We start from the raw sequence: 16885 nt of genomic DNA on the forward strand, positions 1-16885 counted from the left end.
ACATCTGACAAGCATTATGAGCTTCAACAAACGAATGTTGGGCTACTGCAATGTACTGGTGTTGCTTCAATTTTCACTCCCTCTGTTTATTGAAGCCGTTTCTGCTAAGCATATCAAACTCCTATAAGCATTCTGAATTATGCAGATTTTCTGAGAAATCACATTTACACATATCTACTTATAACTGTCCCAATAAGCCAAATCTTGCTGGTGGGCTCTTCAAATGTAGCAAATGAGGAAGAGAGCTTTCCTTATTTGACAACTAATTCTCAAACCATTTTAACAACTTGTTGTATGTGTATACAGCCTTTACTAAAGGTAAAGAAAAACTGGTTGGAAAAAAAAACAGTTGAGTTATGGCGAAAAGATGAAACAGATTCAGCTTTTGATGAAAGGTAACCAGACGTCATGCTGCTGTGGCTAATCAAGTAACCAGCGATCAGACCAGAAAGATGCCTGCAGTACATGGGAGGAAGTGTCTGTTTCTATTGTAAATATTATAGTAAATAAAACAAATACAGTAACAGCTTGTGTGAACTTCACTCTGTGTTTGCATGTACAAGTGTCTCTTGAGGTGGTAAAGGTACAGTTATGATTATTAAAAAGTCATTCAATGGATCTTTTAAACCAATAATAAACTCAAGGAAGACAAATGCTGAGGTAGTGAGATTTGCTTTCTCTTCGCCCTCCACTCCCCCACTAATGGGCCATTAAGTGACACTCCAATACCACACAACTCTGTGGCTTATCGACGCAATGCCGAATTTGGTGAGAATGCAGCCAAACTAACAATGAAAATGCAAATTGAGGCAGCATGGTTTGACTTGCCACGGTAAAAAGTGCCAGTGGAAAAACCCCACAGGACATCATTTTTCTGTGAGCCCATACAAAAATGTACTAGCCAGAGTCTGTCTACTATGTATTGCATCTAGACTCCATTATGCAGCCTCTTTCCAATAAACCTGTTGAAGCTATACCACAAGCCACATTGCTGTGGCTTTAACGGGCTTGTCCCCCTTCCCTCTCCAGTTGGCTGAGTGACACAGGAGCTCAGGCATGACCGAAGATGAGCCCACTGATAAGGCACAGTTAGCTCCAGCCACTGGATCTTGCTGCCCCTTCTTCCCTGGGCCTCTTAATGCCAAATGGGCTGTAACCATTGACCCACTTGAGCATCTCCAATTTTGTTTTCTTTTTGCCATCTGAACAGTCAAGAAGTGGTTGTTATCGCTACACATGTTAATCCATAGAGGCAACCATAAACTATGCTCAGTAACATAACCATCCTTGACATAGCTCAGTCTAATCTACCAATACAGCAAAAAACAGTGTTTGGAACCAAGACATTGACCTAGTGACTCATTGTGTCATCTGCCGGGTCTGTTCAAGAATTCCAAAATCTCAAGCAAACACCAAGAGACAAGCAGCTTCAGATCACTGCAACGGTATCATTGCCAGCTCTGCATTCACAAACTGAGAGCCAGATTTAATCTACAGAACAACAAGCTCACTGCCAAATACCACAGAGAAGTCTGCACAGAGTCAGAAGTAAACTCTGTGTCTGTGACTGTGTGCACAGCATTCAACACCAAGATAAAAATCTATACACAGAGCCACAATTGGCAGAAACAGGAAGTTTCCAAAGTTTAAAAAATAAATTCCAGTGAGCAATGATAAAATGAGACAAGGCAAACAGAAACACAAGAAGTGTTTCTCCTCGACAATGAAAAACTCACAACAGGCATCTTTCTCTCAGATTAACATCCTTGCCTGAGCCAGGGCCATCTGTGTTATGCCAGCAACCTGGCACAGAAATAGAGATGTGGGGGAGATGGGAATGGGAGGAAAGGGGCAGAAGGTTGAGAGAGAGAGAAGAGGAGGGAGGAAGAAAGACCGAAAGAATAAACACAGGACCAGATTAAAATTTCTAGGCAAGAAAGCCATGTGACCATTGGAAGGAGGGAAAACAGTGGAAAATCACAGAGTCATATCTCCTTCTCTACGTCTTCCAAAGAAAGATACTCTGTCTTCCCCTGTTTTCCACCGCAGCTCACCGAGCTAGGTAAAGCTGGAGTTATCCACATGCAACACTGAAGAGTAAATATGCATAACAGGCCCAAAATCTTCAATGTTTTGGGTGTAATCTCAAGACTAGTTCATACCTGTATATGACAGAAGACCTGGTGTGACTGTGAGCATTGGGAGGGTTCTTGTCTCACACCACAGTCTTTAAAGTGACTCATTACATGACACATAGCAGCATTAAACATGCTGGTAAATCCCACAAGAAAAACAAACTCGAAATTTCTCTTCAAGAAAGTCAATAAAAAATCTTATTCCCTGCACTAAGATGAAGAGCCTGCTGGCCAAGCTTATTACACCTACTCAGATTAAGGATGTGTTCAGTGTATATCATCACACAATGAAGCAACTCTAAACCTCATCCAAAAGACTTAACGTTTGGCACTTTAATCATGGCTTTGTGTATAATAAAAGCTTAAAGCTACAGTTGGTGACATTTATTTTTTTTCAAAACCAACCTTTTTTCATTTTTTGCTAATATTACTAGGGTTCTGCAGTTTAAGGCTAGGTAGATTTAGGACTTTTTAAGAATTTTTTATTGCCCCTCGGAATTAAGTTTAAGACCAATTAAAAAATAACCAAAAATGAAGAGGAACAATCTTGCTCTGCCTAAATGTTTATTGAAATATAAAACATGGCTTTTTGACCAGTGAGAAAGTTAAATTATCTACCACAAATGTTGAAAGGACAACCCTTTTTAGAGTTGAACACATGAAAGACAATGAACATATTATATTATCATAAAAGTACCTATTTGGTTTACCAACAGAGGTGGAAAACATCTGGCATTTCTGGCCTGCTTCCTGGACAACTTTGGGTTTCTCATTCTGCATGGGAGATTCCACAGCTTGGATGGAAACATCATGATGAGTGTAAGAGAGGGAATTTATTAAATCACTTGCTTTAAATGTTTTTCTTTTTTTTTATGTCAGTAATTATTCTGAAAATTTACAATGCAATTTCAGAATCACTGGTCACGAACTGCGGTCAAACTGTCAAACTGTTACATTAACCAGAAGCACCGACCACCGGCCGCACCAACTTTCTTATTTTACAGCAAAACAGACGCGAAAATATGTTTCTGAAAACATCTGAGGCAAAAAATAAGCAATGTATTAACAGAATATTGATTAATATTTGATCAGCGTTGCCTTGTTTAACAGTTTGATTGCAGTTCATAGAGTGATTGATATGACTGACAGCTGCATTAGAGACTCCTCTGTTCCAGTCGGCTGTTTCTGTCGCGCCTCCGTCTGTTTCCAGTGAATGTCATTAGATGCAGTAGGACGAGGGGTACAGGACATGTTTTTTTTTTCACAGACTGTCTCATGTATTTCATTCAGAATAAAGTGACGATTACAGCAAATATGACAAAGTTATTTACATAAATGTTACCAACTCCTGCTTTAAACATACCAGAAACTTCCAAAATAACTGGAGCTGAAACAATTAGTCAGTTAATCAATTGATGGTGATTGTTCTTGTCATTATGTGATCAACCGATTAAGTCATTTTTGAAGCACAAATGCCCAAATTTCCTGGTCCTAGCTTCTGAAATGTGAACATTTGCTGTTTTTTTGGTTTATATTTTTGGAGTGCCTTTTCAGTTTTGGACTGTTCATCAGACAAAACCAGAAGTAGCAAAGTATGGCTTTACTGTCATTACTAATTAATCTGTTGGTTATTTTCTTGATTATTTGTATGGCATTTAAAACACCAGAGAGGAGTAAAAAATATATTTAAATTTAAATTTACAGTAATGTAAAATACGGGAAAGCAACACATTAATTTTTGATGATGAAAATAACTTAGTTGACATTATGATTACATATCAAGTTTTGCATTTACAGATCTGGCACACTTTATTTGTCTGACCTAATTTGGCACCGCTCTAATAGTTTAATATTAAACTGCTTGTCATAAACCACTTTGTGGGCTCAACTCACTGGACGGTCAGTTTTATAAAGGCAGGGTTAATTGACATGAGATCACAAGCAGTTCCTATCAACTGAGGAAGACACCACATAAGACCTTATTGACTCAGGCACAGAGTCTCAATAAATGGTTCTGATCCACTCGGTGAGCTAATGAACTAGAGTGTGCCCTGATGAAAACATTGATTGGGTCAGCATAGCATGTTGTTGTATCCAACAGTTTCTATGGAAGACTATGGACTCAAAGCTACATTATATGCAAGTTTCCTAAAGCTTAGGGCAAGTGGGATTTAAGAATTTTTAAGACTTTTTAATTCTCCTTGGAATACAATTTAAGACCAGTTTTTCAAAAAAATATGTACTACTTAAGGTAAGGGAGAATTTGATTGTATTGTTTTATTTTATTTTTGAAATATTTATATAAAATAAAACATGACTTTTTGTTGATGTTTATGCAAGAGGCATTCAGTAAATCATTATTTTGAGGTTACCCATTATTTTGAGCGTTTGTAATGCAATGTCAGAAGATTCCCATATTCAATGTCTTAGCATTTTTTAGACAGTTGAAAGATTGATGAGACATATTAATGCTAATTAAAGCCTTATTTTCAGGTTAATGGATTCAATGCCTTTCAAGTCTTTTTAAGGGTCTGCAGGAACTCTGATATGAAGGAGCAATCAGATGATTGTGATGTGATGTGTGTTCTCACATGATTGTGAGAAAAGACCATTTGTATTGTAATTAACATCCGTTATTGACTGTCCACTAGAGGGAGTTTTAATGTGCCACTGGGGTAGAATAAAATGCAGTAAATTGCTTCCTGTTCCACATCCTATCATCCGTTGAGTCCAATTGCAGCTCAGTGTTGTCAAGTTGAGGAGATCGCTCACTGCTACAATCAGTCTGCATGACATCATCATCCAAATGAAGTCATCATGTCTGTCAGTACTGGTGTATCTTTCCTCGTTCCTAGCCTCCTAATGGCATATTATCTTCCAAGCCCTTTCTCGTGATAAGGTTGCGTCACAGGCTTGTGATGCTACAGCTAAAAACAAGTTTAACTCTTTCAGTGCATTCTTTAGTCCCTCAGGTTACTGACGCAGCATGTTTTGGGTGCCTTAGGAATTGGTATTCACTGAGGCTGCGGGACCGCCACACAGTTCCCAGCATGCTACAGCGGACTTCAGCTGCTTCCTGTCTGCCTACCTCCTGTTGCACAGAGGGAGGGAGGCAGGGAATAGCACAGCTCGTAACATGCACACATACTGCCGGGACAGAGCACACACATGCATCTCCTGCATTGTCCACTCTGATAATTGTACGCAGTGTCATTACATTACCAGCTGGAGCAAAAGAATGAAGGATGGTTGAACGCAAACTGTTGAAAATTAATCCTAAACTATTTTAATCTGAATGTCAAAAGAATAACAAATCACAGCAGAAGTTCTCTGTCTTTGAGGGGGCCAGTCATGCTTACTGTAGTCCCCCTTAAGCCTCCTGGGAGAGAGAGGGAGAGAGAGGTAATCCCTGCTGCAGTCTCCAAAGGACGGAAATAATTAGTTAATACCTTTGCACAGTCTAAGCTGGTGATTTTCCTGTGTCTGTGTAATGCAAGACAAGATAGACACTCCTCGTGCATGGGCAAAACTGCTGATCACCATACTTCAATGGTGGTGTGCGTCTCCACGTCAGCAGCGAATGCTTGTCAATCACATTTCCTGTGTAAACCATTTAAAATTTAGCGGTAACCCATTTGCAACTTAGCGGACTCCCTTGTGAGGCTGATTGACAGCTCCCTGAAGACATCACCATTACGGTAACATCATGTGTGAACCTTCACCGACAGACAATGGGAGCACAGGGAGGGGGCTTCCTGCGGGTCAGGCATTTCTCAAGTACTATAAATCACTTATGTATTTCTTGAAGATAACAAGAATGTGAAAATAGTGTTTACTAAATTACACGTGTTGATTAAAAGTGTCTCCCACGCCCATCTGCAAGAAGAAGAATCTAAAAAAAGGTTGGTATATGTTGCTGCTGAATGTGCTTTAATCCTTTGAAACCTGGATGGACATCAGTTTTCTTGTGCTGTGTTCAGCAGCCTTTAACCAGCATTTAAACCTTTGAAACCTGAGCAAATTGGTTTTATTTTTTTAAAAGAATGGGGATAAAGGCAATCGTCAATTTGGCATGAAATGTTCCACAAATTGCAAAAAAATTCTAAAAGGTTACAAGAAAATAACTTTAGTTTTCAAAGAATTAAAAAAGGGCGGGGCTATCAAATAACTTAGAAAAAATAAAGTAAACTATATTTATAATTATTAGACTTATGTATTTAAAATTAGGTTGCAGGGGGGGAAATATTTTATTTTAGCTTTTTACAGGTCATTTCCTGTTTTTGTTCTTTTACTTCTTTCTTTTTTTTTTTATTAATTTCAAGTAATTTTTCACATTTTTTCTGCTAATTTTTTTTATAATTTCTTCTCTTGCTCACTGCCTTCTTTCCATGTTTTTTTTTAAGGAAATCAGGCTATTTGTTTCAGAGGGATAACTGCTTGGGTGTCACAGAGTAAGTGTAAATCAGATGGACAGTGTCAGTACTTTACCTGCAGTTCACACCACGCAACTTCCACCCAGGTCTCAGTATCCAGGCCCTTGTAGACCGTCTTGAAGGATCCTCTCCCCAGCTCTATGTCAAATTTGAGGAATCTTCCTCCCGGAGATGTGGAGACAGCTTTCATCTCTGCCTCCTCCTCGTTCTCCTCACTGGCTGCCTTGATTGCGGCTTTCCCAGCATCACTGCATGTAAGATTCACTGCATCTCCACCTCCTTTCTCCTTCTCCTCATCGGCACTGGCGCTCTCTGTTGCACTGTCTTTTTGCCCACCTTGACTTTCAGTGCTGGACCCTTCCTGTATCCCACAACTAGTCCCCCGTGTCCTGTCCACTATTGTTCGCAGGTTTATGTTTAGGATCTTATTCCTGTTATCGCACTCAGGTGCTTCAAAGGCCTGCTCATCTGCATCCGAGAACCATAGGCTTCTCCTGATGAATCTCTGATGCACATTCCTCTGATAACTGGAGGAAGGGTATGCACTGGGGTCACTCCCACCTCTCACTACTGAGTCCACATGATTGACATTTCCATCACCCATGGCCTCATACATATTCATGGCCAGGTTGCACTGAGAGTTGGGTACAGATGGGTATTTTAGTCCTGTGTGGGCCTCGGAGTTTGAATTAGCCTCCGGCTCCATGGTGGTTTAAAAGTTCAGTCACTTTGGTTTCCAGGTCATTCGTGCCATGGCTCCCAATATGCAGATTTAAAGATGAGTACCTGCAGCGCCCACTCGGTGACGCAGTTTGCCAGCAGAGGCCTCTGACAACAGTGGGATGGATGACAGACGAGATTTCATCCGATATCAAGAGCTGCGAAACAAATGTTGCCAGTTAGAAAACAAAATCCAACCATTGCTAATGTGCACAGCAACGCTAAAGCTATACACAAACCGAAATATGGATGTCAGTCACTCTACAGTTAAAGTTAGTTGAAGTCATTAAAGCAGGTGGATACAGAAAAAGACAAGCCCACGAGTTAAAACACATTGTTAGCAAAATCCAGGTGAACAAAAAACTAGCTAGCAGGCTATGACGACACAAGTTAAGTTTAGCAATTCAATACTAACGTTTGTTGCTAATTTAGCGTCAACGTTCAGATTACAATAGCTTGGCTGGTCTTCAAACATTTTTATTACACTAAAAAAGACGGGACACGACTTACCTTCGTTAAAAAAAAAACGTACAAAACCGACCAAACAAGCTCGGTTGAACTCACGCTAGCGGCACAAACGGACCTGCCAGGTCCAGAACCTCGCTAACGTTAGCCGATTGTCCACGGCAAAAAGGTGGACTTTAAAACGCCCTATCCGCATTGTATCCCCATTTTCACATACAAAAGCTCCCCAGACGACCAAAAATAAATAAAAATTCAACTCACTCTTCGCTAAGTTTACATATACCTCATACTGACGAGGCAAAAAATACGAATATGTAGTATTTATCTCCTCTCAAGTCCTCGCATCCCTCTGTTCGGTTGCAGCTGACGATGCCGAGTCTCTCCACGGTTTCTGCTGTATGCGGAGCGTGTAGTTGAAGACCAGTCGGACCGCTTTAACACTCGAGAAATTTTACTTTGCCTGCCTCCCCTCCCTCGGCAATTAATTCACGCGGACAACTGTTTTCGCTTGTCATCGTCTCTGCCCATTAGGTTAATACAACGGCGAGGCACACCAATGTGTTTCCCATTCAGCTCGCTTGGATCCACGCCCCTGGTAACGACTGGAGGGACCGTCCAATCACACAGCACGCTGGGACACTCACACTGCTGTACTGATCAGCAGTCAGACTGACATATCTCACATGAAAAAGACTGTTGAGAATTAATGTAAGGGAATGGCATATGGTTATCCCTTACAAAGCCTGTTATTGCCTGTAAAATGTCTTTTTCACGCCCTTTTCAACTCAGCCAATCACGTGTCTCCCTGCCTCTCACTCACTACCCTGCTGCATAACACAATTTCCTTGGAAATCCACAAAAATAATGATATAACTGGTTTTGTGGCCATGAAGCTACATATGCATCTGCTATTCCTTTAAGCAGGCTATATGCTTGCAGGTCCAGTCCTCTCTTCCCCTACAACAGGATACTTTGCAGCTCATTTTCTCAGAGCAACAGCCTGCAGATGAGGTGCAGGCAGCTCTGTCACATGCATGGGAAAATGATGAGCAGCAGCAACAGGGGAAGTGGGACTGAGGTAAGACATTTAAAACTATATTTTTAAAAGATAAACAGATAAATCCTACATTGTGTCATGTTAAGATGTATATGTTTCAGGTAGAATAGATTGGTATGTTGCACAACTTACAAGTGCAAGAAATGAGAAAAGCCTGGATGAAATATTTCTGTGTTTACCAAAAGCTTTTCATTCTTGCTTTCTTGCAAATAACCGCATCCAAATCGAACATCAGCTAATCCAACATGTATCATGTGTAACAAGGAACAAGTGCTTAGAGATAGACACATTGAGTTGTCAAGTTTACATTGTTAAATTCTTGTTTGTCAAAGAGGTGTTGATTCACCTCTGTGATCATTCCCAAGTTAGTTTGCAGGGATGCTGCACTTTTATGTAAGGTGATTATGTGGTCACATTAAAGTATTCTCTTCCCGTCGCTTCTCACACCACTTTGGCCTCCTCTCATATGTCATCATGTCATATATGACGAAAAAAGAGCTATAGGTAAGACATTTGAAACCATTTTTAAAAAGATGAACAGATGAATCCTACATGGTGCCATACTAGCATATCTACGTGTCAGGTAAAATAGATTGGTACAATATGTTGTACAGCTTACAAGTGCAAGAAATGAGAGAAGCTTGGATTCAGTTGTCTGCCCACTGAGGAAGTTGTCATTCTTGCTTTGTGGCAAACAACAGCATCCAAATCCAATGTAAGGGAAATCCAACAAGTGCCTAGAGATAGACACAGTGAGTTCCTGGAAAATGTAATGGAATTCAGTGCAGCAGTTATGATAGTATGAGTTGTGAAATTCTTGTTTGGACTTTTTCAAAGAGGTGTCGATTCACTTTTGTGGTCATTTGCGAAGCCATAGTTTGCAGCGATGTCGCACTTTCACGTAAGGTGATGATGTTAAAGTATCCACCCTCTGTGGCCTCTTTACTTTCACGCCACTTTGGCCTCATCTCATATGTCTTCCTGTCATCTATCTGAAGGAAAGGGAGGAAAGGGAGCTATACATAAACTCTGCAGGATATAAATGGTGCTGAATGGGACATGTTGCATGTTGCATTGACTTAGGAACAAGTCAATAAAAGACAACACTTAGACATCGTCATGTCTGTTTCATGCATGCAGTGTCAGATGACAGTCTAGTTCAGCAGTGAAGCATTGTTGGCACCTGAGTGGCCTTGTAAATAATGAATTCCCTCTTTTGTTTCCACTTCACCAGCCAAAATACACACACACACACACACACACACACACACACACACACACACACACATGCACACAGTTTTACTTTTACATAATGTCATCCTGCGTCATGCCACAACAAGGGGTGTTTATTGTGTTTTATGTGGCGATTGAAGTTGCCATTTGACAAGTAATCACAATATATTGTAGATCAGATGCAGTTTTACAGGGCATCGCTATGTCATCTCCATATTCACTGTCTTAACAGCGCCATTTAATTTCAGAAAGATGTGTGTGACTGTGTGTGGGTTTGAGGAAGAGGGGAGGAGGAAGAGAGAGAGAGACCCTGGCAGCCAGAGGTACTTCCTTGTGACTGTCAGCCAACAGATGCAGAACGTAATACCCTTACGCTCAATAAAATGAGCAATTGGTCTCATTTACAATGTGTGTCTCCCACCAGTGTGAGTCAATAATAATGGAATCAATCCATGGTCGTTTTGTGGAGTGAAGCTCCTATATGCAGACTTTCCCCAGGCTTTTAATATCTGAGCCTGTGTTACACTGAAACCTGAGACCAATCAGATTCTGCGTAGATGTCAGTACAATGCTGGCACATTCTTGAGCACTGCCTTTTTGCCAATCAGTAGGCTCTACACTGACATTTCCTGAAGAATGAGAAATGTTTCAGTATCTGAGACTGCACTCTCAAACAGCCATGTTTTCTTTGCACTGCGTAAGGCTGTAAAACTAAAAGCTCTACAGAGAATCATGGAAATTAGATTTACAGTTGGGTCGATCCTCATCTGGAGGAGGGCCAGAATTTGAGGTGAGTGAGAGAGGGAGGCCGCTGATAGGACATGATGGATGGAGAGCAAAGAAGTGCTGATGTGTAAGAAAAAGACCAAAAGAAAGGAAAGGAGACACACACACACACACACAGCCATGCAGTTACAGATGCGGGTTCATACGCTTTTTCATAATGTTGCTGAACGGCAGCAAGTCCAATTAGCTAAATAATAAATGCAAGGTCTCAACATGTCCTAAGTGGTGTCTTGTACTGTTTCTGCAAAGAGCTTTTGACATGTCAGATACAGAGTGGTACAAAGCAATAGTCATGACATGCGCTCACAGTAAGTGACATGCAGGTATTTAGCTTAGCGGTAATCAGTTAGTGTGATGATGTGGGAAAAGAGGAAAAGTTTAGGATTATAAGTTTGCAAAGTTGAATGAGTTCATTTCTTTTTGCTTGGTTGGAAGCAAGCCAAAACTTTACCTTTTGAATACACAGTGAAAAACAATTTTATATGGATCAATTAAGATTTAGGTTCAATCTCAGGAGGAATTTAGAAATTGCTACCCTATTCCAAAGGCTGCATTTTCAATGCAGGTTACCCACTGCACTGCAACCAACCATGAGTTAGACATTAAAGATAGTTTTTTTTATTAAGGGAGATTTTATTCTCTCCTGTGTGAAAGGGTATTGGGTAGCTGTGGCTGTAAAGAAGCAGTCTTTTATTTGTTTTTAAAACAGCGCTTGAATTGGCGCTAGCTTGAATCTCACTTACTGATCTCTCCCTGAATGACCTCCAGGCTTTTTAGTTTTTCAGCTCAATTACTCCTCTCCACTCCACTGTGAAGGTAACATCCAGCAGTGAGCATGCATTTTCAAATTTTCTCCTTAGACTGGAGAGCAGTTAAAGTGGAAATAGACACTTTTTTGCTTTAACTTGTTTTTATAAAGTAAATGTTGATTGCACAATATAAAGGCTACAGAGTAATGACATCATCTATGTTTAAATTAGTTCCCTATATAAGCTTCGCTTTCACAGTGCATTTCGGTATTACCCCTTTTCCACCAAATAGAATCGGTTCCATTCTGGTTCCTGTCCCTAATTTTGAACCTTTCAGAGCATTTAAACCATAATAATTTGTTTCAGAACCCGTAAAGTTGGTTCTCAGCTGCAACCAAAAAATAGCAGATTTTTCTTGATCTAAAGTGCGAGCCATGACGACATCAGTGGGTGTGTCATATTCTACAGGTTAGAAAAAGAGAGGATAGAGAGTGCAACAATGAAGAAGTCAAGTGAAGAACAAAAGAACAAAAGTTCACAATCAATGTAATCCATGGTGTTGCTACCACTGTTCACCTTTGCAATGGTTCTGGTGGCAAAAGAGAAGCTGCTGCCAGGTATGGTCTCCTGGGAAAAAGGGAGGCTGGATTTACAGCATGATGGAAGTGCTTTAACCATTGCATAACAAAAAAGAGGAAGAGTTGATCAATGTGTGTTACTGAACTGGCCCAGGGGGCCAAAGTGTCACGGGGCCACCTTGACTTTCACCTGTGAAATGTCATTTAAATGAACATGTATCAAACAGGAAGACACTCAAAATGACCACAAGGAGACACAAAAAGACCATAAAGACACGCAGAGGAACTGCAAAAAGACACAAAATTACCACAGAAGCACAAAAAGATGCATAATGACTACAAAGACATGCTGAACAACAACAACAACAAAAAGGAAAAACCACCACAAATCCTGTGTGTCTTGCCTCTGTCTGGAAAGGTGGGGCTTTTAGCATATCTGTGCCCTGGGGCCCATCCTCTCTTAATCTGCCCATGATTGTCTCTATTTTATCTGTATTATGTGTTCTTTGTACTGTGCTTTCACTTTGTAGGTATATACGCATATGTTTAAAATAAGAAATGATTTGTTTGGGTATTTTTTCCTTCATTAGTTCAGTCACATTATATAAATGTACCCGATCTTCTCACATTGGTCAACAGTGTTAGTTTAAGAGATATTCTTTAAATAAATTACTTAACAATCTGATTTCCTTCGAGATGCTTTCTCTCATACCCACACACTGTAATATTAGTGACACCTGATCTGATTATGCAGAAAGCTGAATGTGTTAGATATTGTTGTATGAATCTATCTGCTATTCCACAGTGACGCATAACTGAGCGTTAAAACAGATTTAAACAACTTATCTATCACTCGCTGTCTTCCCTCCCTCCTCCTCGTCCTCCCCTCCTCTCCGCGGTGTGTCCCCTGAGTCTTTTCCAGACAAGGAATGTGGTGTGAATTATTCATCGCAAAAATGAGCATTAAAACCTAGGACCAGTACAGAGCAATTGACTTAATGAGCACCTTTTGTTTTAGATTGTGGAAAGTATCCGTAATGGCTGGGTGACTAACAAGACTGACAAAAGTCTGTGTTTGTTATTAAGGGTGTAAGTGTAATCTAAATGAAAACCTGGATAAGATGCAACCTGTCTCAACCATATCCCTCTCTTGAAGTCAGTGTGACATACAATGGCCTATAGTCATTATCTTTTTGCTCTACATCATCTCCTCTGCTGTGATTAGGTGTTATCCCATGTTCTCAGCCAGATGATATGTGGAGACAGCAATCCTCAAAATAAAGCTTGGACTGACTGATTAGGTGGCATTTAGCATTGGCCTACAATACTATGGTGTAAGAGTCAAAAAGAGTTATTTATATTTGCTGGTGAATTTCTGGGAAAATCCATCGGCTGTGTTCCTAGACACACTGACTGCACGTTTCCAACCTGCGATCTCACAACAAGCATTATCTCACTGTGGTCTGTTGACTCTGGGATAAAGGGCCGTCTCTGAAAAAGCCTCTGTCAGTGTTTGAGAGCACAACGGCTGACCCTGACACGTCATGACAGTGTGCCATTTGCGGCGTTGGGCACAAATCACACAAGGGTGCAACATTGCACCACATCTCTTTCCCCCTAGACTACAGGGAAACACGTTTTGAAGAAATGTTTATACCAAGGGGTGTTATGGCTCAGAGTAAAAAAGACTCAGAGACGAAGCTGTCAGGATGTCTCTGCAGTGTTCATATGAACCTATGCCAAATTATAAAATCTGAAATGATAGGTAAGCTGCCAGATGTTTGGCCAGTGACACGTGTAATCCATGTCCTAAAAAGCAATGGCTTATTAAGAGAATTAAACATGGCCTCTGCGAAGGTTATCTCAGGATTTAAAAAGAAAAAACTCAGTGAAATAATAACCGCAACCAGGGTTCTCCAACCCCCACGACCACACCTTCATGTACTTCCCCCTCACACATAAGCATAACCATGCCAGCCAGATTGTTGTGAATCTCCCAAATTCATTGTAATTCAACTGAAGCTACCCTGGAGCAAATTAGAGGGTGCAATTTTTCTTTTCTCTTTCCCTGGAGCAGAAGGAAGACAGTTTGAACTAGCTCTGTGGTTTGGTTAATCCCTGACAAACTATGCTCTCTGCAGCTGGAGGTGGGGGCGTGTTGCGGGGAAAAAAAGGGAAGGAATCAGTGTCGAGGAAGAGGCTGCAAGCACTGCTGGTTATTTTTCATTTGCATAGAGTGCACAGGCTTTTGCCTTGACTCAACCGATTCTTCATTGATGGTGCTCAAGAGTTGGTGCTGGTTGCTGAACAGAAACTCCAGGTGGATGTTCATTCAGCAGCAGCGCTCCGACAGAAGATGTTTTTTCCATCATTTTAAAAGAGAGTGATTTCTTACTCATCAGCAAGCAGACTGTTTATCTAGCACCTGCTGGCCCAGTCTTTCTCTTTGCAGTGCAGAGTCCACTGGGATGGAGTAGACACACACACACACAAAACCTGGCAGATCTTTTGTTACATAATCATCACCCCCACAAGAATCAATAGGTTAGAATACAGCATAAAACTAAAATTTATTTTGTCTTTAATGCCTTTGGTGAACACCTGTTGATTGAAGGGATATGGCCAACTCTACTTCTTCCAAAGTCATTGCTTTATAAAATATGTAAATATTTAGTTTTGTTGTCTGCTCAATATGCAGCAAAAATAAAACATTGGCAATCACAAAGTGGGATTAAAGGGAAACCATGCCTAATTTTCAAAATGTATACATGTTTTTCCTATGGTGTATGACAGCCCAAAAAATATTAGTAAATATGGACATCTCTCTCTGAAATTTAAAACTAGAGGGCTAAATCTCAATTAAGTCTGCAACTGTTACATATAATTTTTTTTTAAAAAATGTGTTGGGTCGTAGTCCAGAAGTGGGTTGTGGGTTCATTCTGTGTAGACTGTGGGTGACTTATGAACATGTCAAATAAAAAAAAAAAAGCCACTCTAGTTTGCTGTTTAGTTTATTCTTGCATTATATTTTATTTCTTTGTGCTCAGAGCCAATGTGTTGTTACATTTTGTGAAAGAAAATTGAATATTTGGTCATTTATCTAATGTGTGGATCTTGAATTAATAACTAAGAAGAAATCTGGACCCTTTGCCCGGACCTGTTGGGGAACCTCTGGTATAGATAACCCTTAGAGCAGACAGGGCAAGGTTCTAAGTATAGACAGAATCACAATGTTCATTTACAAAACCTTCCTGGTAGAAAACTCAGCACAGTGCTTATTTCATGTACGTGACACATCACGTACATGAAATAAGCACTGTGCAAGGACTGCCTCAATTGATTAGTTTTTAGCCACATAAACCATCAGCACAAAGCCACCAGACTCAATTGACAAAAATAGTGATTTTAGATAAAGGGGGTTGCCGGTCTATCGCTGCCTTGATCAGTTAGTGTGTAAGGTAATAGCAGAGAAAATATTCTATATATAGTGTACATTTAAACTGATATTGATTTTTTTGATGGCTTAAATGTGTCGCTGTGGCCCAGTTCTCAGATGTACATTGCTTAGCTTAGATTTGGTCTATCAATGATGATGGCAAAAGCATCACAGTGCATAGAATCGTCCGGTAGGTTGGACTATTAGAACTATATGTTTAATCATACAGTTATGGCTGAAAATGCCAGAAAAAAATGAACAAGTTTGTCAATTTTACATATCGCTGCAATTCAACTCAACTGGCAGTTGTATACGTGAAACTGTTGGCGCAACGCCACAGTGATTCTGCCTATGTGAGAACATTTTTTGTTTCAGAATGGAAAACACTTAAATGTAATAAAGCTCAAGGTATATACATATATATATATATATATATATATATATATATATAAAGCTTTTTGTGGGTCCACAAAAATCTGGCTCCCGTTTATTGTTTGTGGAGCAGCTCTTGACTTTATACCCTATGACATAACAACTTAAAGACTTACTTTTCTGCTTTTGAGAGTGAGTAGCTCATGCTCACAAATATTGATTGAACTTTCCTAAGCCATGGAAATCATTCTGAATTTAGGTGGTGCTCCCCTTTGATAAAGTATACTGCTTTGTAGAAAGAGCTGTTTGGGTTTTTTCTCAGTGCAGTTTTACAGCTAACTCTGTCATCCCCCTTGTAGAGACAGTGATATATGAGCAGGACATGACCGAAGGGTCACGGTATCACCCGCTACCAGTATGTCAGACACACTGCTTTGATTGGAAAAGTCAACAAATAGTGGAACTGAGGCTCGCAGCAACACATACCCTATGATGTGCTCAGAGAACGAGAAAATGTGCAGCCTGAATGTGATCATTTAGTGGATAGCCTTCAACACTGCACATGTCTTGTTCATATTCACCATTTTTTAATGGGTCTGTTACCAGTGTGTCAGTATCTCTTTGCTGTACTAACAGCTCTGTTTTCAAAGGTCACTCTTCTGTAATGGCTGCTCGTTGTGCTAATTAGGTCAGAGTGATAACCAGATCCTCACCATCAATGCAGAGGAAGAACAAATTATTGCTAGTCTCATCAACATGCTGCCTTGTTGCTCTGCTGGGAGAACAGAATGCAGCAAGCCTTTCTGTTTTTCTTCTTTCAGGCGCTATCTCAAAGCCGTAAACATTATCTTTATGCCAGTTACTTTCTTCTCTCCCTAGGCCTCCCATCCAGATGCCGGGCCCGGCGGCCCGGCCCCTCTA

General features: G+C 40.3%; 1 protein-coding gene across 1 annotated transcript in view; it reads right to left on the reverse strand.

Annotated features, from left to right (window-relative positions):
* Positions 1–8316, reverse strand: part of LOC121946553 (serine/threonine-protein kinase WNK2) — a 51417-nt gene extending 43101 nt beyond the window's left edge. The window contains 2 exon segments of the mRNA XM_042491162.1: positions 6624–7446; positions 8015–8316. Coding sequence (XP_042347096.1) covers positions 6624–7274 — 651 coding nt within the window. The 5' untranslated portion in view covers positions 7275–7446; positions 8015–8316.
* Positions 8317–16885: the final 8569 nt, after the last annotated feature.

This window comes from Plectropomus leopardus, chromosome 8, assembly GCF_008729295.1.
Source record: "Plectropomus leopardus isolate mb chromosome 8, YSFRI_Pleo_2.0, whole genome shotgun sequence".
In the NCBI taxonomy this organism is placed as follows: domain Eukaryota; kingdom Metazoa; phylum Chordata; class Actinopteri; order Perciformes; family Serranidae; genus Plectropomus; species Plectropomus leopardus.